This window comes from Conger conger, chromosome 4 (assembly GCF_963514075.1).
Source record: "Conger conger chromosome 4, fConCon1.1, whole genome shotgun sequence".
NCBI lineage: Eukaryota > Metazoa > Chordata > Actinopteri > Anguilliformes > Congridae > Conger > Conger conger.
The window spans coordinates 3,130,571-3,152,191 of record NC_083763.1 but is presented as its reverse complement, the minus strand read 5'-3'; the positions used below and the strand labels follow the sequence as shown (position 1 = coordinate 3,152,191).

General features: G+C 48.3%; 1 protein-coding gene across 1 annotated transcript in view; it reads right to left on the bottom strand.

The window, feature by feature from the left end:
- The window catches only part of LOC133126882 (dynamin-like 120 kDa protein, mitochondrial), a 45,536-nt gene extending 25,309 nt beyond the window's left edge, over nt 1-20,227 (bottom strand). Inside the window, exons 1-21 of the mRNA XM_061239346.1 lie at nt 20,044-20,227; nt 17,889-18,198; nt 15,094-15,190; nt 14,848-14,955; nt 13,394-13,447; nt 12,106-12,179; nt 9,891-10,088; nt 8,693-8,746; nt 8,242-8,346; nt 7,812-7,898; nt 7,265-7,378; nt 6,896-6,976; nt 6,182-6,256; nt 5,965-6,036; nt 5,638-5,737; nt 4,762-4,892; nt 4,291-4,363; nt 4,006-4,078; nt 3,674-3,789; nt 2,449-2,513; nt 1,602-1,682 (exon numbers count right to left, since the gene is read on the bottom strand). Coding sequence (XP_061095330.1) covers nt 1,602-1,682; nt 2,449-2,513; nt 3,674-3,789; nt 4,006-4,078; nt 4,291-4,363; nt 4,762-4,892; nt 5,638-5,737; nt 5,965-6,036; nt 6,182-6,256; nt 6,896-6,976; nt 7,265-7,378; nt 7,812-7,898; nt 8,242-8,346; nt 8,693-8,746; nt 9,891-10,088; nt 12,106-12,179; nt 13,394-13,447; nt 14,848-14,955; nt 15,094-15,190; nt 17,889-18,198; nt 20,044-20,072 — 2,097 coding nt within the window. The 5' untranslated portion in view covers nt 20,073-20,227. The remainder of the gene's footprint in view (nt 1-1,601; nt 1,683-2,448; nt 2,514-3,673; nt 3,790-4,005; nt 4,079-4,290; nt 4,364-4,761; nt 4,893-5,637; nt 5,738-5,964; nt 6,037-6,181; nt 6,257-6,895; nt 6,977-7,264; nt 7,379-7,811; nt 7,899-8,241; nt 8,347-8,692; nt 8,747-9,890; nt 10,089-12,105; nt 12,180-13,393; nt 13,448-14,847; nt 14,956-15,093; nt 15,191-17,888; nt 18,199-20,043) is intronic.
- Nucleotides 20,228-21,621: the final 1,394 nt, after the last annotated feature.

Below are 21,621 nucleotides of genomic sequence, written 5' to 3'. Positions count from 1 at the left end.
TGATCCTCTACTGCTCTCAATCAGCACCTCCCATGATCCTCTGCTCCTCTTAACCCTTTACACACAGCACCTCCCATGATCCTCTGCTCCTCTTAACCCTGTACATACAGCACCTCCCATGATCCTCTGCTCCTCTTAACCCTGTACATACAGCACCTCCCATGATCCTCTGCTCCTCTTAACCCTGTACATACAGCACCTCCCATGATCCTCTGCTCCTCTTAACCCTGTACATACAGCACCTCCCATGATCCTCTGCTCCTCTTAACCCTGTACATACAGCACCTCCCATGATCCTCTGCTCCTCTTAACCCTTTACATACAGCACCTCCCATGATCCTCTGCTCCTCTTAACCCTGTACATACAGCACCTCCCATGATCCTCTGCTCCTCATAACCCTGTACATACAGCACCTCCCATGATCCTCTACTGCTCTCAATCAGCACCTCCCATGATCCTCTGCTCCCGTTAACCCTTTACATACAGCACCTCCCATGATCCTCTGCTCCTCTTAACCCAGTACATACAGCACCTCCCATGATCCTCTACTGCTCTCAATCAGCACCTCCCATGATCCTCTGCTCCTCTTAACCCTGTACATACAGCACCTCCCACGATCCTCTGCTCCTCTTAACATTTTAAAGCAAGGGTGGGAACCTTTAATTAAACTTAATAACTTCTATTTAAATCAAAGCAAACCAAAATGTATTTGTTTATCGAATTTCACAAACAGCTGTCGCAACGTGCTTGACCGAGAACTCAGGCCTAAACCCCCACGAGAGCAAGCCTTGGACAACAGAGGCAAGGAAAAACTCCCTCATCAACCCGATCGCTTTTATGAGCTAGAATATGAATGACATTTACTGATTAGCTCATGAATAGAGCTTGGTGCATGGGAACAGAAAACCAGGAGCCAGGGATCTCCAGGAGTTTTCCGCTGCTGTGTTATAGGAACATCTTTATTCCTCTCCGGGAGCAGAACCACACAACGAGGAGACGCACGAGAAACCCCCAACTCCGTCCTCTCTCGTCACAGGGCTTACCGTCAAACGCACACTCGAATAAAATGTTAATTCATGTATTAGTAAAACTGCTACAGTGTTGCCAGGGCGACGGTCACGCGCGGTCAGACGTGGGAGTTGAGGGCAACGGCTCTGCCAGCTGAGGGGACCACAGAATAACAGGCTATAAAACGTCCGGGAAGCGCAGCGACTCCACACAAACACGCTGAGCGTGCATTTACTGCGCGTAAAAAGAGTTTCCGTTCTCCGCTCAGCAGAGGACTACACACAGAGGACATTACACACTCTGTTATACTGGTATCTCCATCCATCACCTTCATCTCACACGCCTGCCTCCGTCCTCACACGGTTCTTACCATAACTCTTCGCCTCGCTCGCAGTTTATGACTTGCCGCAAACTTTACTGACTTAGCTTAAATTCACCCTGTGAACTAACGATGTTCTCGGCCTTATCTGACCCGTGTTCTGTAGTTGCACAATGACCGGTTCGTTATGCTCTGAATGTACGTCACTTTGGATAAAAGCGTCGGAAAAAAGGTAAGTGTAATGTGACCTGGAGAGTGGGGTAGTGCGGGTACTTGCCAGTGTTTGGGGGTGACCTGACTCAGGCTGATGACCTCATCCAGGATCTCGTTCTTGGCCTTCTCGAACAGCTCATTCTACCGGAAGAGAAACAGAAACAAACTCGGGTCACACCTGGCCTCAGTCGCCCAAACTCAAGTCCAAAATCGGCCCTCACTGTCACTCTCAAAGACAACACATTCATTACTCTTTAACTTTCCACGTAAAGCATTTCTTTCTAAGGTAGAACACAGGGGCAGTGTGTTGCCCAGTGGCGAAGCTGCATGACTTGACCTGGAAGGCTGGTGGTTCAAGCCCCATTGCAGCCACAATAGGATCCGCACAGCAGTTGGGCCCTTAACCCCACACTGCTCCAGGGCGGACTGCCCCCTGCTTAGCCTAATCAACTGGAACTGTATGTGACACACTTCGTGAACACATGTTTTATGTCTTATAAGTTCAAAGCCTTATCTTTATTGAACAGGCTGTTAAGGGTTTACAGTATTAGCAACCGTTCATATAGGGCCACAAATCCATTATGAGCTGACTTTAATCTGCTTATAAAATTAATCTTATCAACAGAGAATTACAGATAAGAGAAATTCAGTGATTAAGCGAAGAAGCTCATATGAAATCCACCGACTCTGATAGCCTGTCAGGAACAGGGTGTCCCAGCCCAGTTTTAGGGGAGCGTAGGCACCCCAGGGCATCGTGGGACTGTCGCACTACAGAGTTTCCACCATCAGCCCCTGACTCCCTCCCATCTACCCCATTCCCTGTCCTATCCACCCCTACCCCATTCTATTACCCCCCCAGACCACCTCCATCTGCCCCTGGGCCCCGTCTCCCCCTGCCGGTGCTCACCCTGTCCAGCTCACGCAGTCGAGGGTAGTTGTTCTTCCACTCCGTCTCCAGGTTAAACCGAGAGGCTGATCACCACACAGGCAGAGAGAGAGAGAGAGAGAGAGAGAGAGAGATCACCACAGGCAGAGAGAGAGAGAGAGAGATCACCACACAGGCAGAGAGAGAGAGAGATCACCACACAGGGAGAGAGAGAGAGCAGACAGAAATCAGGCTTTAACATGTTAACATTTATTACTGTAGAACAGTACAAGCTGTAAGCTCTCCAGTAGTCCACAAAAACCACAACGGTGAAGAAACCATTATTGGATGATTTGAAAACAGATCCCAGAAACAGGGACTATGATCCTAGAACAGCCGTAACCCAGCAGCAGGCATCATGATTCTACAGAGCTCTGATAGGGGGCTGTGGCCCATTCTGCCTCATGGACCCCCCCCCCTCGGTGAGATCAGCAGCCCGGCGTGTGGATGGACGTGGGCGGGGTTACGGCAGGCGTGCGGTGGGAGGGAGGCGGGGTTACAATCGATCCCACTCAGCGCGCGTCTCCAGTCAGCAGAACCCTCGGCAGAACCCACCGGACCCCCGCCCCCACGGTCCGGCACACTCAGCTGACCCCCCCCCATGGTGACGGCACACTCCCCATGGCAGCACACTCAGGACCCCTCCTCCTCCCTATGGCAGCACACTCGGCGGAGGTTACGGTAATTGCCCGGTTATCCGTCTCCCCCGCGGGCCGCTGACGGCCGTTTCACACGCAGCGAATCGATGAGCAACACAAAGGGAGCGGAGAGCAGCCGGGAGGATCCATTAATCTGCCTGCAGGACCGGGGAACGGGGGGGGGGGGCCGGGGGGGGGGGGGGGGAGTTCAGCTCCTCTGTAATTGCAGGAGAGATTTGGGCTGCGCAGGGGAGAGAGGCGCTCAGGGTGGCCTGAGAGAAACCACACACAGCACAGCTAAACTTAGGAGACAGTTCAGCTGAGCTCAGGCAAGAGATGACCTCAGCGAGGTGAGAGAAGAGCGGAACTCAGGAGACGGAGCTAAAATGAGGTAAGCCCAGGGGTAAGATTAGCTAAACGTGAACATTCTGCGATTTCAGTCGAGCGACACTCACTGACCTTTTCTGATGTCAAACTCGGACACCTCCCCCCCCACCTTCCCTACCCTACTAGTCCCCCCCCAACTTGGCGTCGGCCCCCCCTCCCTGCCCCCCCCCCCCCCCGCACACCTTTGAAGGCGTCGGCCTGCTGCTCCACGGACTCGCGCACCATCTTCCAGAAGCAGTCGGACACGGCCAGGCTCAGGTTCTTGGTGGTCACCTGGTGGGCCTTCAGCATGCCGTTCCTGTGGGGGTGCGGGGGGGGGAGATTAGAGCTTAGGCGACCAATCATAGCAGCCCACATGAACGCCAGGCTGGGGCAACCAATCGGAGCACCCCACACAAACGCCAGGCTGGGGGCAACCAATCGGAGCGCCCCACACAAACGCCAGGCTGGGGGCAACCAATCAGAGCGCCCCACACAAACACAAACACCCACGCCAGGGCGTGGGAGGACGTACTTGAGCAGCTTGGAGTTCTGGAAGAAGTCCTCCTCGTAGTCTTTGATGGAGTCGATGCTCTCGTTGCTGCTGCCTGAATGGAGACAGAGTTTGTCTCCTCAGGAGTGTCTCAGAGACAAAATCCTCCATCTCTGAGGGTATCCGTCACCCCAGAGCTCTGCGCACATAGCTCCGTGGCTAATAAACCACTTTAAACACTGTATACCCGCACATAACAACCACACTTAAGAACATAAATCGTCTCAATCTACTACTACTTCTTATAATCATTATTATTATTTTTACCTTTTCCAGTCACCACAGCAAAGTATCCCAGGGCCTTCATGGGAAACAGCTTCCCCTCCACAATCTGCTGAATCTGTACAGAATAAAGACGTGCGTTTCAGCGATTACACACAATAAGGGCACACAACCCTCACCACTGCGTGAGTTCAGTTCGCACAACGAGGGGGTATAAATGGAAATTGGCAAAGGGTAAATTCCACACAGATATTAGGAAGTATTTTTTCCACAGAGAGTGGTCACTGTGTGGAATAGCTTGCCAGGTTATGTAGTGGAGGCAGAAACTGGGGGGTTTTCAAGACCAGGCTTGATACTGTGCAAGATGCTATTTAGCTTTCAGGCACTAAGCAGTAGGTACACTTGGGGGGAGGAAAAGGTGAGCATTCCTGGGCAGATCTTGTGGCCATCATTACATTGTGTCAGGCTGGGTTTCACTGTTAAACGTGGTGAAAGTGCGCCCCCTGGTGGACTCACCCTGCCGGGGCTGGCCAGGTTCTTCTCGGCCAGGTCCACCTTGGTCAGAACAAAGATGGTCCTCTTGCCCTGAGGGTCCATCTGACTCACCAGGTCTGTGACAATGCTGCGCTCAGCGTCTACAGAGCCGTCTGAGAGAGGAGAGAGCCTGTTATACACACAATTATCTCACTCACTCACACACTCACACTCTCACACACACACACACTCACACACACACACACACTCACACACACTCACACACACACACACACTCACACTCACACTCACACTCTCTCACACACACACTCACACTCACACTCACACTCACACTCACACTCACACTCACACTCACACTCACACTCACACTCTCACACACACACACAGGCTCACACACACACACACACAGGCTCACACACACACTCACACAGGCTCACACACACACACACACACACTCACACTCACACTCTCACACACACACACAGGCTCACACACACACTCACACAGGCTCACTCACACTCACACTCACACTCACACTCACACTCACACTCACACTCACACTCACACTCACACTCACACTCACACTCACACACACACACACAGGCTCACACACACACTCACACACACACACACACAGGCTCACACACACACTCACACACACACACACACACACACACACACACAGGCTCACACACACACACACACACACACACACACACACAGGCTCACACACACACACACACTCACACACACACACACACACAGGCTCACACACACACTCACACACACACACACACACACACACACACACTCACAGGCTCACACACACACAGGCTCACACACACACACACACACACACACACACACACACACACAATCACAGACTCACACACTCACCCTGAATGCAGAGGATGATGGCGTTGGGGTTCTGCATGTAGGCTTTGCTCATGCTGAAGATCGTCTCCTTCGTGTCAGCCGCCATTCCCGTCGTCACCGTCTGAAAGACACGCCATCCGCTTTCAAAACACAGCCCAGATCAACTCTGCCTTCAGTAAGCACTCATTTCTGACTGTTGCCAGTATGATATGCGAACAGCACATTTTGCTGAACTGTTATTTGCGTGCGTGTTTCTACCATCTGAATTAAGTGACACCTACAGCTGAAATGTGATTGGTCAAGGCTGTGACACGCTGCCGTGTGATTGGCTGAAGTGGTTGCACTCACGCTGATGACTCCAGGCAGATCCACCAGCACCATCCTCTGTATTCCCGGGCCCTTCACGCTCAGGGAGATGGTCTGAGACAGAGACACACACACACACACACACACACACACACACACACACACACACACACACACACACAGTCAGCAGCCTGTTCAGCGTTATCTGAGAGGAGAGCTCCACAGCCGATGGCGGAAAGGTCCGGAAGTGGTGTCTCACCTCGGGGCTGACGGTCTGCCCCTCCTTCACGCTCTTACGCATGCGCAGCTCGATCTCGTGCCGCAGGGCAGCCAGCTGCACCGGAGAGAGAGAAACTGAAGCAGCGCCGCCATGACAACCCACTACAACTAGCACTCGCTAATGCTACTGCCGCTAGTGCTAATGCTACTGCCGCTAATGCTAGCGCTAATGCGGCCCCACCTAACACATACTAATGCTACTGCCGCTAATGCTAGTGCTAATGCTACTGCCGCTAATGCTAGCGCTAATGCGGCCCCACCTAACACATACTAATGCTACTGCCGCTAATGCTAGTGCTAGTGCCAATGCTACTGCCGCTAATGCTAGTGCTAATGCGGCCCCACCTAACACATACTAATGCTACTGCCGCTAATGCTAGTGCTAGTGCTACTGCCGCTAATGCTAGTGCTAATGCTACTGCCGCTAATGCTAGTACTAACATTACTGCAGTCCCACCTAACACACACTAATGCTACTGCCGCTAATGCTAGTGCTAATGCTACTGCCGCTAATGTTCGTGCTAATGCTAATGTGGTCCCAACAACATTATAAACAATATGGAAAGGTCTGCTAATGCTAGTGTTAATGCTACTGAAGCTAAGTGCTAATGCTACTGTGGTCCCAACAACATTACGCACAGCACGGAGAGGTCTGCTAATGCTAACGCTGACGTTAACGCACGACGTGACTTACGTCCTCCTCCTTGCTCAGGTCGAACTCACGGCTGCTGTCCTTGAACATAGCGACGTGATGCGGGCCTTCACTGAGGGTCACCTGGGAGGACACGCCCGACAGGTGAGTCACACCCCCACTCCCACTCCCAGCGGCCATTTTACCCCCCCCCACAATCTATGTCCAAGAAAGTTATCTACCACCCCCAAATCTGAGCAGGTGCCACAGCTATTCATTCGGGGTCGAGGATCAGATGGCCTGTGGATGCCGTGCACTTGACATGCTGACTAATAATTAAATGAATAAATAGAATAGTGGATAGTGGAATTCCTCCAGGCTGAGTAGGTTCTGAAGGGTGGGGCGAGGGAGAGGGCGGGTCCGTTTCCTCACCTTGACAGGTGAGCGGGTCATCATCTCCCCGGAGCCTCGGGGAAAGATCCTGGCCTGAGCGATCATCTCCAGCACACTGGTCTTCCCCGAACTCTGATCTCCTACGACCACCACCTACAGAGACAACACGCCAATCAGCATGCTGCTACAGAGAGAACCCACCAATCAGCATGCTCCTACAGAGAGAACCCACCAATCAGGACACTCATACAGAGAGAACCGTCCAATCAGGACAACCCAACAGAGAGAAACCTCCAACCAGAAAACTCCTACAGAGAGAACCCTCCAATCAACACACAACAGACAGACATCCAACAGACAGACGTCCAATCGGCATAAAGCAAAATGGAGAAAGAACCTTGCAATCAGCGCACACTCCAACACTCCTCCAATCAGCATAGTCCAATAGTAAAAGACCTCTAATCAGTAAACACTAACCTCAACAGACACCCCTCCAATCAGCAAACACCTGAATAGAAGTAAACCTTCCAATCAGCACACATCACAGACAGCTGATCCTGGGTATTGTAGTTTGAGTGGTACTTGCCCTGGGCAGATGATCCTGGGTATTGTAGTTTGAGTCGTAGTCAGAGAGGATGTCCAGGACCTCTGAGTACAAGTCAATGAGAGACTTCTGTAGAGAGGAAGAGAGAAGCATCTGAGACTGACACTACTGTATTACAGTGTGTGCGTGTGTGTGTGTGTGTGTGTGTGTGTGTGTGTGTGTGTGTGTGTGTGTGTGTGTGTGTGTGATGCCTGTTGGTACTTTACTGAATGACACCTTGACCTTTCTCTGGTGGATGCCTATGTGGCCTGTGACCTCACCTTGACTTTTCTCTGGTGGATGACCTGTGACCTCACCTTGACCTTTCTCTGGTGGATGACCTGTGCCCTCACCTTGACCTTTCTCTGGTGGATGACCTGTGACCTCACCTTGACCTTTCTCTGGTGGATGCCTCTGTGACCTGTGACCTCACCTTGACCTTTCTCTGGTGGATGCCCTTGTCGTCTTTCTGCAGAACCACTTTCCTCAGCTCTTTATTCTCCTTCTCCAGACGCTCCAGCATCCGCTGGTACTTCATCTGAGGAAAAACAGCACACTTTTATTCTCAAACACTACACACTACACACACATGGTACTTCATCTGAGGAAAAACAAACTTTTACTCTGACGCACTGCACAAAGAACAATTTTAATACACTGAACAGGGGAGAGCGCTTTCACTCAGACACAGAAACACTCCACATTTAATCTTTTCGTTCAGGGTGGTCAATGGTCAAATTTAGACAATTTTTGAAAACATCCTCTGTCATATTAATTCAGTAACCTGTTAAGAAAGATTGTTAAAAAGAGAATTGCAACACGATACTATCACAGAATTAAACCAAAACTGATTCAGTACTGCTTAGCCTGTTGAATTAACTCACCTGAGTCCGGAGAAGTTCTTCTTGAAGCTGGTCCACCTTCTCTTTATCTGAGGCCTATGGGAGACAGCGAGAGTGGTTATCTGTGACAGTGTGTGTGTGGGCTCTGTGAGGGACTCAGAGGGCTGTACAAGGCTCAGCTCCAGAGGAACGGCATCCTGGGTCAGTGAATCAGTGACACTGTCCAGAGAGACTCAAACCCACCGACCAACATGCAGAGAGGACACCGGTGCGAGAACCTCAAAGTTAATGCCAAAAAAAGAGGGAAAACTATGGATCAAAACAGAGAGTCATTAATCAAGGCATTCAATTTTAATCACAGTTCCGCAACCCTCCCCACAAAAAAAAGGCTTGTCCAACCCAACGGAATGACCACGCTATAACGAGACACACAGGCGATTCTCGAGGGACACAGACGTGACGGGGGACACACAGATGACACAGCTCTAGTGGACACATGGGACGCAGGGACACTGACAGAGACATGGCGGCACGTAAAGGGGTTTTCCCGTGAGGAAATTGAGAATGCATGCAGTTAGAAAGAATTCCACTCCAGTGATTCCAGCGATCCGCGTGTTAGCGGTTTATCGTGAGGGTCGCTGCCCAATTCGGATTAGAAAAACGAGCAGAAAAATCACAGAATCACGGCATCCGATGTTCCAGGCATGCCAGACGGCCCAAAGCTCATGCTTTTGTTCGGGATCGCCTCAAAGAGCATGAATGAAGGTTCACGAGCATGTCATTAAAGCCTTATGATGCCTTATAATGCCTTATAATGCCTCATTCACACTAACAGCACTTTGAGGGGGAGGGAGGGTTTTTTTAAATGAGGGCTATGGGCTATGAATGAATGATTATAAGCACAAAACTTAATCAGTAGGAGAAAATAAAAAGATACAAAATACATTGTACCAGACTCATATTTGCACAAAGTAGCACTAACCAGAGGCTAAATATGTATGCGTCAAAACTCAGGGCTATGCTAAATGCTAACCCTAAAGGAAGTGCCTACTGGAACAGGGAATTGTGGGGGGTGGGGTGGGGCTGCTTCATTTGTTCAAATCTTGAGGTCCCAGCAAATTTCTGTTAGTGTGAATTTGGCAGTGAGGTCGTATTGCCCCTGGGCCCGAGGGAGAGGGGTGGGGTGCGGATTTCTCCAGTGTTGGCCCGTGGTTTTTGGGATGGGGGGGGGGGGCTTCACCTTGCGCTTGGGCTGCGGGGGGCTGGGGGTCGGATCGGCCGTCGGGGGGGCGGCGCTGGGGCTTGGGGGCGGGGCCGGAGTCTGGGGGGGCGGGGCCGGGCGGGGCTCAGGCCTGATGCTATTGGCCGATGCCCTGAGGGCCGCCTCCTCGTGCTGCTGGATCTGCTGCTGAATTAGAATGAGCTCGCCGAGCAGACCCTGCCGGGGGGGGGGGGGGGGGAGACACACGTCAAACAGCGGCCCCCGCCCACACACAGGGAGCTCACACCCCCAACACAACCAGAGCAACATACAGGATAAACTCAATGTCCCATGAGCCTCTGGGCTCCATGAGCTAGGCCAGTGAGAGAGAGAGAGAGAGAGAGAGAGAGAGAGTGAGAGTGAGAGTGAGAGTGAGAGTGAGAGTGAGAGAGAGAGAGAGACAGAGACAGATAGAGAGAAAGTGACAGAGACAGAGACAGAGAGAGAGAGAGAGAGAGAGAGAGAGAGAGACCAAACCCTAAACCCTCTCTTCACTTCATTCTCTGAAGCCCACACTGTACTGAAGACTACAGATCCCAACACACCCAGCATCTCTCAGCAAGCATGAGGGCTCCATATTCTGCACCGCACTCTTCAGACAAGACTAATCACATCCTGAACAACAGCATTAAGCCACATGTTTCTGCCAGGGATTCAATGGAATGACATAAACGCCTCACTGACACAAGCCAGCCCGACACAAGACACAAGAAAACCTGCGACACTATCCGTACACTGATGCCATTACGGGAACGACACACAGTGGAATTGCTCCTGGATTCAGGATCATTCTGGCCTCTGTGTGGCTTGGTGTCATATCGGGAAAATTCAATATCTGATTATGAAACACTTAATGAACTATAAAAATAAAATAAAAAAAAGCTCAGTTCCGCATGTGAAATTATTCGGGAGGAAAAGCAGGCGTTCTGTGAAGGCTGAGTGGTCTCCAAGGGCAACAAGTGAAAGCTTAAACTGAAACCTCTGCTGGACAAATAAACCACCAACTCAGAATGTAAAAAAAATTAATAAAAAATAACCATATATTTTGCTGGGTTGCTTGTGATGCAAGGCATCTGTTTTTTTTCTCTTTAATACAATGGAGCAAAGCACCCTGGGATTGTTGGCTCTTTGGCCCCCTTCACTGAGGGGGACATCGACTCTTCTCAGTATGAGAAATCAGGGGTAACCAACCCTGTTCCCGGGAGATGCCATCCCTGTAGGTTTCCACCCCAACCCAAACAAAGCACACCCCATTCAACAGCTAGAGATCTTGTTCAGCTGCTTATTAGAAGAGTCAGGGGTGCCAAATTAGGGTTGGAGTGAAAACCTACAGGACCGTAGATCTCCAGGAACAGGGTTGGGCAGTCCCGTTTTAACTGACCAGTCCCTGCATTTTGAGTTGACTCTTTTCTCCAGTGGATGGTCTCATTTCAAGCAGCAGGGGGCAGCAGTGAGACACAGAAGTGCTGAAGGTTTAGTGCCGTGTAGCCCAGTTGAGCACCGAATTCAGACAGCGATGCTATTCTGCCAAAAATGGGGAAACCATCGACACACAACACTACAGCCTCTACTGTACAGGCCAAAGACCAGCCCAGCTCTGACTACGAGGTCCCTGCTCATTTTAAGCGTAAAACAGAGGAGTAACAGAGGAATGGATTTGAAATGAAAGACATGAGAGACACAGGAACACTGGTACAGGTACAGGTAGAGCTCTGCTGTCCGCATGCTGGTTTCAGAACCCAAAATCCATCCTGGATAATGCTGGGAAGAATGAGGGAGGAGGGATTAGGTAAACAGGAGCACAATTCAGTTTAGGCTCCACAAACAGCAGCCATTTCTCCATCTCATCTGCAAAGTCAATAATAAATAAACAATCACTTCTTCCTGTGAGGCTTGCTTGTGTCTCAGCCAGGAGAGACAGGTAAGGACACAGGTAAGTATCACTTATGTCTCAGCTAGGAGAGACACAGGTAAGTATCACTTATGTCTCAGCCTAGGAGAGACACAGGTAAATATCACTTATGTCTCAGCTAGGAGAGACACAGGTAAGTATCACTTATGTCTCAGCCTAGGAGAGACACAGGTAAATATCACTTATGTCTCAGCTAGGAGAGACACAGGTAAGTATCACTTGTGTCTCAGCCAGGAGAGACAGGTAAGGGCACAGGTAAGGCCGGCTTGCCCAGAAACTTGCCTTCTTGAACTGTTTGTCGCCGCCCTCCGATCCCTGGCTGTCTGTGGCGTTGAAAGTGGTCTCGCCCGTCGACTCTGAGAGAACACAGACACCGTGAGAGCTTCTCAGAAACACCACAACGTCATAATCTACTTCAACATGCAAAGATCTGCCTTCAAAACACGACGTAAAGAACGGAAAAACGCAGTTAAAGTACGTAAATATTATCTGTACATGCAGACCGCAGAGGGAGCAGGCATACACCTATTTCCAGGGACAACACCACCAGGGTCAAACTCAAAAGCTCAGAAAATGTTTATTCATTTGTATAAATAAGGCAGGAGAGTGCCTGTTTATTCTTTTTTATTATTAATAATAATAATAATAATAATAATAATACTCTAAATGGTGAAAATGATAAGTGATTTTAATTACAGTCAATTACAGTCAGACTCTGTCAAACTGCAAATCTCCCTACCTTGTTTTACAATAAGGTAGAGTATTAAGATGCTTTTCATGACAGCCAGAGAAAAAAAACAGTTATTCATCTTCCAAGCTTTTGAGCAATAATGTGGCAAAGAAATACAAATTACTAAATAAAATGGTGTCCTGGAATCCCAACAGGACTGAATCTGTGCAGGAGAGAGACCCCACAGAAGAGGTAGAATTTGAAGAAAAAGAGGAGGGAGAGAAAAAGAGAAAGATGAGAGAGAAAGAGGGAGAAATTCAGAAGAGCCAAACGCCAGTGGGCCAGAGAAAATGGAGATCAGAAATCAGAGGAGAGGCAGTGTTCATGGAAGGGATCAGGATAAAATTGTTTGTTAGAGAGCAGGAGGACAATATGACTCATATCAATGATTCATGAGAATTATCATATTACCCTAAATTACTGTCCTTTCATTGCACTTTCCAATTCCAGTAAAAACTTACAACCTTATGATAATTTGGTCAATTAGACCAAAGTGATTTGAAATGATTCAACTATTTCTACAGCCAAAAAGAGCTATTGATTTGCACACTACATTATACATATGTTCATATTGCGTGGCATACACATACTGAATCTTATTTTGAACCGTATTCCTGTACTCTACAGTAGACCTGGTGTTGACAACTAGAAGGAGATCTGCTGCACTGTAGAAACTGACACTACGGTTAACCAAACAATTTTGCCAAAACGCCAAATGAGTCCAGCCCATAACAAGGCGTCCTCTGCCTCCATGTGGGGCACCGGTGGGGGGGGGGAGGGTGAGTCGTGACTTGACCTTTGACCTCAGGGAGAGAGGTTTTGGTCGTGGGGTTTACACACCTAACAACAGACGCAGACCAGAAGCTTCTGTGACTTCACTAAGCACACCAAAACCTGCGAAGAGTCGGTGGGAGGAGGGAGGGGGGGGGGGAGGGGAGGGGGGTGGGGGCGGGGGCAGGGGAGAACAAAAATCATAAGGACGTAACAAAGGGAGGAATCGCAATGGAGACACACGGTCACACAGGAGGCACTGCCTCCCGCAGAGCGAGCTCATCAGACACAAACACGGAGCCTGGCAGAGCATCAACGAGCCTAACGTCTCTCCTCTGGAGCAGACTCACACACACACACAGACTCTGCATCGGACAAAAGCGGACTGAGCGAATGCCTTTCCCAATGGGACTCGTAGGCTGACAGGAAACCTCAGACAGACAATGCTACATTCAGTCTTTTAGCACACAGTATCCTTCCAGCACTGCCCTAACAAACTAATGTTCAGTTCACCCTACGTCAGAAGTTTTGGCTCTTTGATAATATTTTGGTTTTGGTTCTATGACGCATTACTTTTCAGCCCAGACAATTTGGTGATTTAAAAATAAAAATATGGTTCTTTCAATAAACAATATTTCTTGTCCCCAATTGTAATCCTTTAAGGAGTTGTCCATTAACGCTTGAAGGAGAAACTCTACTTTATGTAAGATGGAGTGTGCACGTGTTCAGTGTTCTGTACCATGGGTTCAGTGTCACCATAGCAACGAGAGGTGTCCTGTTCGGTAAACAGGGACATTGTGCAGGTGAACAACTACTCTGAATCGTAACTTTCAGGAATGACCTATACGACTACATGTGCACTGCAAGTGTGAAAAGATTATGTGCTTGTGCTTTAAGATTATGATCGGAGAATATAATCTGAGATTATTATGATCATGCAGTCACAAAAGCGAAAGGTGAGCAGTAACAGCAAGCTTCTCATCATAACCTTAAAGCGGAAAATGCATTCTGGGAACTTGTGGCGATAGCTCTGTCTTCAGTTTACCCAGCAATGGACATTCACCCAGCGATGGGCTCTGATTGGCTAGAAGCTTGGTTAGTAACCTGATGACAATTTGGTAACAGTGATAGGAGAGCAGAGCAGTTTTGCCTAAACTCCACACCCCCCTAGAGCAAATGTGCGCAAGCCCCACCCCCTTATAGTACATTTACCTAAACCCCACCCACTTATAGCAAATTAACCTAAACCCCACATGTAGCTAATTTACATAATCCCCACCCTGTTATAAATCCCACCCCCTTACAGCAAATCTACATAAACCCCAGTAAATCTGGCTAAACTCCACCCCCTTGGAGTAAATCTGGCTAAACTCCACCCCCTTACAGCAAATCTACATAAACCCCGCCTCCTTGGAATAAATCTGGCTAAACCCCACCCCTTGGAGTAAATCTGGCTAAACCCCGCCCCCTTGCAGCAAATCTACATAAACTCCGCCCCCTTGGAGGGCCCCAGCAGGACCCACCGTTGGAGAGCAGGGTCTTCAGGAAGCTGAGGTTCTCCGCCACCTTCTCCAGGTCAGGCACCAGCTTGGCCAGCTCCTCCAGGTCCGGCAGGGCGTTGGCGATCTTCTCTTCAGGAGAGAGGAACAGGAGAGGCGCGTCAGTGCACCGCCTCGCTCCAGAGCGGAGGTCAGGTGACATGGGGGTCGGCCAAGGGCCGATCGCCATGCCGACGCACGCAACAGGTAAACGAGGCAACCGTCTCATACCCAGGTCCAGATGCTCGTTGAGCTCCCAGACGAAGTCAGGTATTACCCAGGTGTACTCGCTGAGATCAGGCAACATGTCCTTCCACTCCTCGTACGTCTGCAAGATAAACACACGTACAGGGCGCTTTAAATCTGATGCTTTATACACACACACACACACACACACACACAGGGCGCTTTAAACACACACACATACAGGGCGCTTTAAATCCGCTGCTTTATACACACACATACAGGGCTCTGTAAATCTGCTGTTTTAATCAACTAAGATTAATTAGAAATTAACTGTGCTAAGCACCACTGAAGTTGTGAATTATGTTTCCACTGAAAGGGTCTGAGGGGTGACTGGAGGCGGGTGTTGATTCTGCTGAAAAACAACTCATATAAAATTTCTATGCGGTTTTGAGTCCATGTCTCCAAACAAAACCACAAGAAGAGCAACAGCACCACCGTGTGGCTGACACAAGCCACTGCGATCCTCAGTGAACTGACCCCACTGAAGGTTCAAACGACAGGGGAAACGCAAATCCAATTTGCTAAAGGTAAAAATACATTCTCAGGTCTCAACTATAATTCTGCTGACAACACGCAACACGCAGGTGTTCCTGCTGACCCTCCATTTTGATTCATCGGCACTGCGGTGCGGGCAGACTGCAGGAAACCCAATGTGACAAAATCTAAACAAAACTACCTTTTACAGCGACATTTACCAGCAGCCATGTAGCAGACTTTTATGGAGAACAACTGAAATGAAGGCTTCAGCAACCAACAGAACTGATGCCAGCTCAGTTTCACAACCAGCTGTGGCAGTCAGTAAGTAGACCGACAGCACACTGTGGGGTCACTTCCTGTACAGGGAGGAAGCTGTTGCAAAAATCCAGCATTGACATTAAATGTTTTGTGACATACACGGACACATCCGCCCCGGATGGCTGAAAGGATCACTTTACAGGGTTCAGTGTGAAGAAGTCAGTGAACATGCAGGTTCCCCTGGACAAACCACCAGTCTGCCACCGATCCCCACAGACCAGTGCTCTGATATGAATGTGCGTAACTGGGGCAGCCCAGTGGATAAGGTGTTGACAGGGGGGCAGCTTATAGCCTAGTGGCTAAGGGGCTTGCCTGGGACCTGGAAGGTCGGTGGTTCAACAATAAGATCAGTGCAGCTGTTGTGCCCTTGAGCAAGAACCCCACATTGCTCCAGGGGAGGATTGGCCCCTCCTCATTCAAATCAACGGTCCCTTATCTCACATATCTGAACTCTATCAGAAGTCCCTTCCTGGCAGAACCCAGTTTGGCGGCCATTTCTAAAGCGTTTAGAATGACTCCACTGCACATCCATAACCCTGTAGCACAGGTCAGTTTGTATAGCTCCAGAGCCCAGCACATGTGGATAATCAGACCTTTTTAACAAATCCAGCCGGTCAACGCCACCATAAATGGTGTTTATTCAGCAGGGGTGGAGAGGAATGCGAGTCAGGTGACTCACACTGAGCGCGCTCTGTTGCCGTTTCTTATCTCAGCTCACAGAGGGGCGGGGACTTCCTCCTGCCACTCACAACCGGAGCTTAGCTCCGCCCTGTTTTATTCTGCCCTGGAAACTCTGAAGGTCCGCATTTAAGCAGGAGACCGCCTGAAGCTGACATCAATGCTTTTTGGGGACAAAGAGCCAGCCAAGCCAAGAGCAGCAGTCTCAAACTTGTAGCCAGAGAGGGCCCTGTTCGTGCAGGTTTTCATCCAGCCAATTAATGCCTTCTTAATTACCTCTAATTACTCATTCAGCCACATGCATTTAACTGCATTAAGGCAAAGAATATTAAAAAACGGTTGTTATTTAGACAAGACAAACAACACATTTCACCTCAGATACATTAGATATGTGCAAACCAACAGCCCGAATTCAGCAAATAAGTGAATCAAGATCTGAGGCTGGAGTAAAAACCCGCATACACACGGCCCTCCGTGGCCCTGGTTTAGACCAGACTGTGGGGTGTTTCAGCAGCTTAAAGAGGGTCCCCAGAGTCAGGCCCAGGGGAGCCCCAGTCTACTCCTGGAGAGTAGGTGCTGTTTACCCAGGTCTTGTGCTGACCGATGGTCAGTTATTCTGCCCTGTTTCTCTAAACCACTGCATTCACAAACACCACTTCAGTCACTTCAGGGCAACAGCAGAGCGTTTCCACCCAAGGACATGCCCAGCATGCAGCTGGTGACTTTATCAAATAAACATCAAATAAACGGCCGGGTCTGTTATGCAACGGCAAAGGTCACGGCAAAATCCCACATTCATTGTGCACTTCAGTCAGGTGAAATTCTAAACTGTATTTCCAGTCAAAACCCAACGTTGTCAGAAATCCGCTTCAAGAAAAGCAAGTTTAAAGAAGTTTAAACAGCAGAAAAATACAAACTTACCTCTACTAACAACCTACGGCAGGGATCCTCAAATCTGGGCCTTAAGTCCAAATCCAGCCCTGGTTTTCTTTTCTCCCAGGTAATTGGTGCTACTGATAAGTACTACTGATTGGTTAGACTATCTTCACACCTGACTCCCAGGTAAAGGGAGGGTGGTCACACCTGACTCCCAGGTAAAGGGAGGGTGGACACACCTGACTCCCAGGTAAAGGGAGGGTGAACACACCTGACTCCCAGGTAAAGGGAGGGTGGTGACACCTGACTCCCAGGTAAAGGGAGGGTGGTCACACCTGACTCCCAGGTAAAGGGAGGGTGGTCACACCTGACTCCCAGGTAAAGGGAGGGTGAACACACCTGACTCCCAGGTAAAGGGAGGGCGGAGGTACCTTTTTGGCGGTGTAGCCCCCTCCCACGGCGGAGCCCAGGACGATGTAGCGGAGCTTGAGGAGGCGGGCGGCGAGACGGGCCACCCAGAAGGAGCGCTGCTGCTGGAACCGGCGGCCCGGGGGGGGCACCCTGCAGGGCCGGGGGGCGTGCCGGGACAGGGAGGTGTAGCTGCGCGCGCCCGTGCGGTGAGCGGGACACGGGGGGGCGGAGGAGCAGTGGTGCAGCGCCCGGGACAGGGGGTGGAGCTTCTGCAGCGGCAGCCGAAACCGCACCCCCATCCTGGGGGAGACCAGGCTCCTGCAGGACACACTGAGGGACGGCAACAATCACCATTCCATTCCATTCCATTCCATTCAATTCAATTCAATTCAATTCAATTCAATTCACTGCAATGCAACGCAACGCAATGCAATTCAATTCAATTTCAATTTCAATTTCAAGTTCTATTTGTATAGGGCTTTTTACAGCAGACTGTCACACAGACACTTTACAGAGTTACAGAAGAGCAAATGGCAGACAGGAACCCCCAAAGAGCAAGCATATGAGCTCAAAAAACTCCTTGAAAGGAAGAAATCTCAAAAGGAAACCGGCTATAGAGGGCAAGGTGCAGGCAAGGTGTAATGGCAGATGAATGACTTAAGAAATCTATTACAACATATATAAATGTAAGTGTTAAGTCTGTTTTTATAATGTGTAAGCTGTTGAATATGTGTTGATTGTATGTGCACTGAGTATCTTACATGCTACATCCTTCTAGCCAAGTCTTCAGGAAAGCTACGGATGTAATGTGTTAATTGTGATATTCTGATAGATTAAGTACCATAAGCATATCTGTGTATTCTGGTCCTGGAAGGCAGGTCTGTGTGCTGTTTTTTGTTCAACCAGTGACCGTGATTTTAGTTTACTGAGAGCTGTATAAACTACTATAAAAAAAACTATAAACTATGAACTGTAGAATTTTTTTTTTTTTAAGATACTAGAGCACAGTAAAATCTTTAAGATACACTTGAAGTCTGGCTGGTGCTGATATAAATGTGAGATAAATGATTGAGCTAATTACATGATAAAGAGCAGAAGTTGGCACAAATCCCAAAACGCATCAGCCATTGCTGGATTAACTGGACCGGACAGGGTTAAGGCATCTCTTTGGGACAGCCAAAACCATGTTAAAATGTAGGCGCCAGAACCACACTAAACTACTGCGGTCATATTTGCTTATCTTGACTTAGCTAGCTAGCAATATTATGTAAATAACATAGCATTTAACCAGATGTACAGTTGATAAGAACGCATAGCCAAATGAAAAAAGCCCCGAAATAAAATGACAGCGGTCAGGAAAACTTTCATGAATTGAAACGTTTGTAACTAGCTGGTTACATCTCATTAACATGTATTTTAACAAGGAGATGTGAGTGTCACCTTCAATTTCTTTCATAGAAGCTGGCTAAATTATTGGTGGTGGACACACGGAGGGTGTGTGTTCTGTCACTTAAATGTATTCGTTTGAAATCAATAATAAACGATCATTTCGGAATGGTATAACTTACGAGTATAAATTAGTAAGCAATTGATTAAACCAAATAGTTTTAGGCCGCTCATTGAATACTGCTAATTATATCGGGGTGGACACGGTCTACTTCAGATTCAACATCAAATCAAACAGTTACAATTTATCAATACACCTGTGCTAAGGTACTGCAGCTATAACGTTACTCCCCGTCATGGAAAACCCAAGCATACAGCCTGCGTGACAAATGTTAATCATATAAGCCAAGTAGCTAGCAAGTAAATGATAGCAGCAACTGCCTTTTGCAGTGTGCCGCACTGTCCTCAATATTTCGCTAGTAACGTTAAGAATTGTAACTGTGCTAGTAAACACCTTCCTATGTAACAAGCGAAACAGCTTCCTATGTCAGTCGTAGGATCTACACGTACCCCTGCTCGCTATCACCGTACGTTTAGTTAGAGGGTTACCGTTTGCGCCAGTTGTCAGTTATTGGAAGTTTATATTTCTCAACAAGCTCGAGTGAATGTTGCTCGCTATAGTTAGCCTAACTAGCTAGCCAACTGTCCTCATGTCTCATTTCAGCCAAGCCAAAATCACTAGCCAGCTTCCTCACGAGCTGGCAATATTCAGCTATAGAATTCACTTACCAGGCAACTGCTGTTCCGGCTCGTAACATAATGTTACGAACAAGTGAGGATAAATATCAGGTATTATTATACTTCACTTTTCTGATTCAGTGCATTATTACATTTAGAACACATTAGCCTGCTAGCTATCTAGCTGGCTAACAAGGACACAGCAAATAACCGAATGACAGCAGTACTTCCTGGAAGCCAGTCCGTCCAACAATAAGAACGGACCTGAAACAGTAGTCGTGGTTTCCGTTCCGCATTCAGCAACTCAATTTACAGAGAAAATATCAATAGAATTTTTTTTTTTTTTTTTTGTTTACTTTCTAAATCGCAACATATAATTTTATAGTTTAACTTAAAATTAAGCTGTTAGTATTGCGCAGCCCCAACATAATTGGAGGATAATTATGGCAAATTTACATGAGTAGTTTTGGTTACTACTTGTTGCATTTTTTTCAGCTAATATTTCTATTTACATTGACTTTATAATTTATATTGACTGTAGATTGTCCTGCATCATAAATCTGTAATTCAGTCTGAAATGTAGTTACAGAGGATCTCACTGATTAATTTACAATAATAATAATACTTTGTTATTTAGCTATCCAAAGGCGCTTACAGTTGGTTTTATAAAGCAGGCGACAATCCCCCCTGGAGCAATGTAGGGTTAAGGGCCTTGCTCAAGGGCCCAACAGCTGCACAGATCTTATCGTGTCTACACCGGGGCTTGAAGCACCAACCTTCCGGGTCCCTGTCGAGCACCTTAGCCACTAGGCTACAGGCTGCCCCTGTGTTTTAAGACCATATATTCGACATACGGAGACTACCCTAACCCATACTACCCAGACAGCAAGCACTTGAGGGCCAGATATGGCCAACTGCAGCACGCTTGGTTGAGTGCGGGCACAGCTGTTGGTATTTAGCTTTGCCACATGTGCTTATCCACAGTAAGAAAGGTGAACTTTCCCACATGGGTCATCTCTGGCACAGAATGTGTGGCCCTACCAATAAGCAAGCAGTAGTGGGCCAGGTGTGGTGGAATTCTGGCATATTTGGCAAGTTGGGGTTAATGAAACTGCATGAGAAATATGTTCATTATGTTGTACATGAAAAGTGTCAAAAGCAAATGCATGGTGGAAATTAATTTTTAAAATTGTTTGGAATGTTCATTATATTTGTAGGCCAAAGTGATACTGAATCGAGAAATACATTTACTTGGCATAGGTTGCGATTCACAAAATCTCCTTATGGGGGCAACAATTTGGAATCTGTGAATCTGTGAAAATCAGATGAAAAGCAAAAGCACAAAAACAATGTCATGGGAAGGAAGCAATACATGGCGAGGGTGACTGTAGGATTGAGGATTTATTTCTCTATTGGCCCACATACAGCTGAGAATGGGCGATGGGGATTTGAGTTAGTTCCAGTACGAGGAAAATCCTTCACTCTACGTTGTGCTGATAATGAGGGAATAAATGTGTCTGTATGACTGGTGTGATTTTGTCAGTATATGACTGGTATGATTGGCCACAAGGCCAGAGATGGCAAAAGGAAGTCAATTCATACCCATTTTTAATCCATGAAATAATTTTA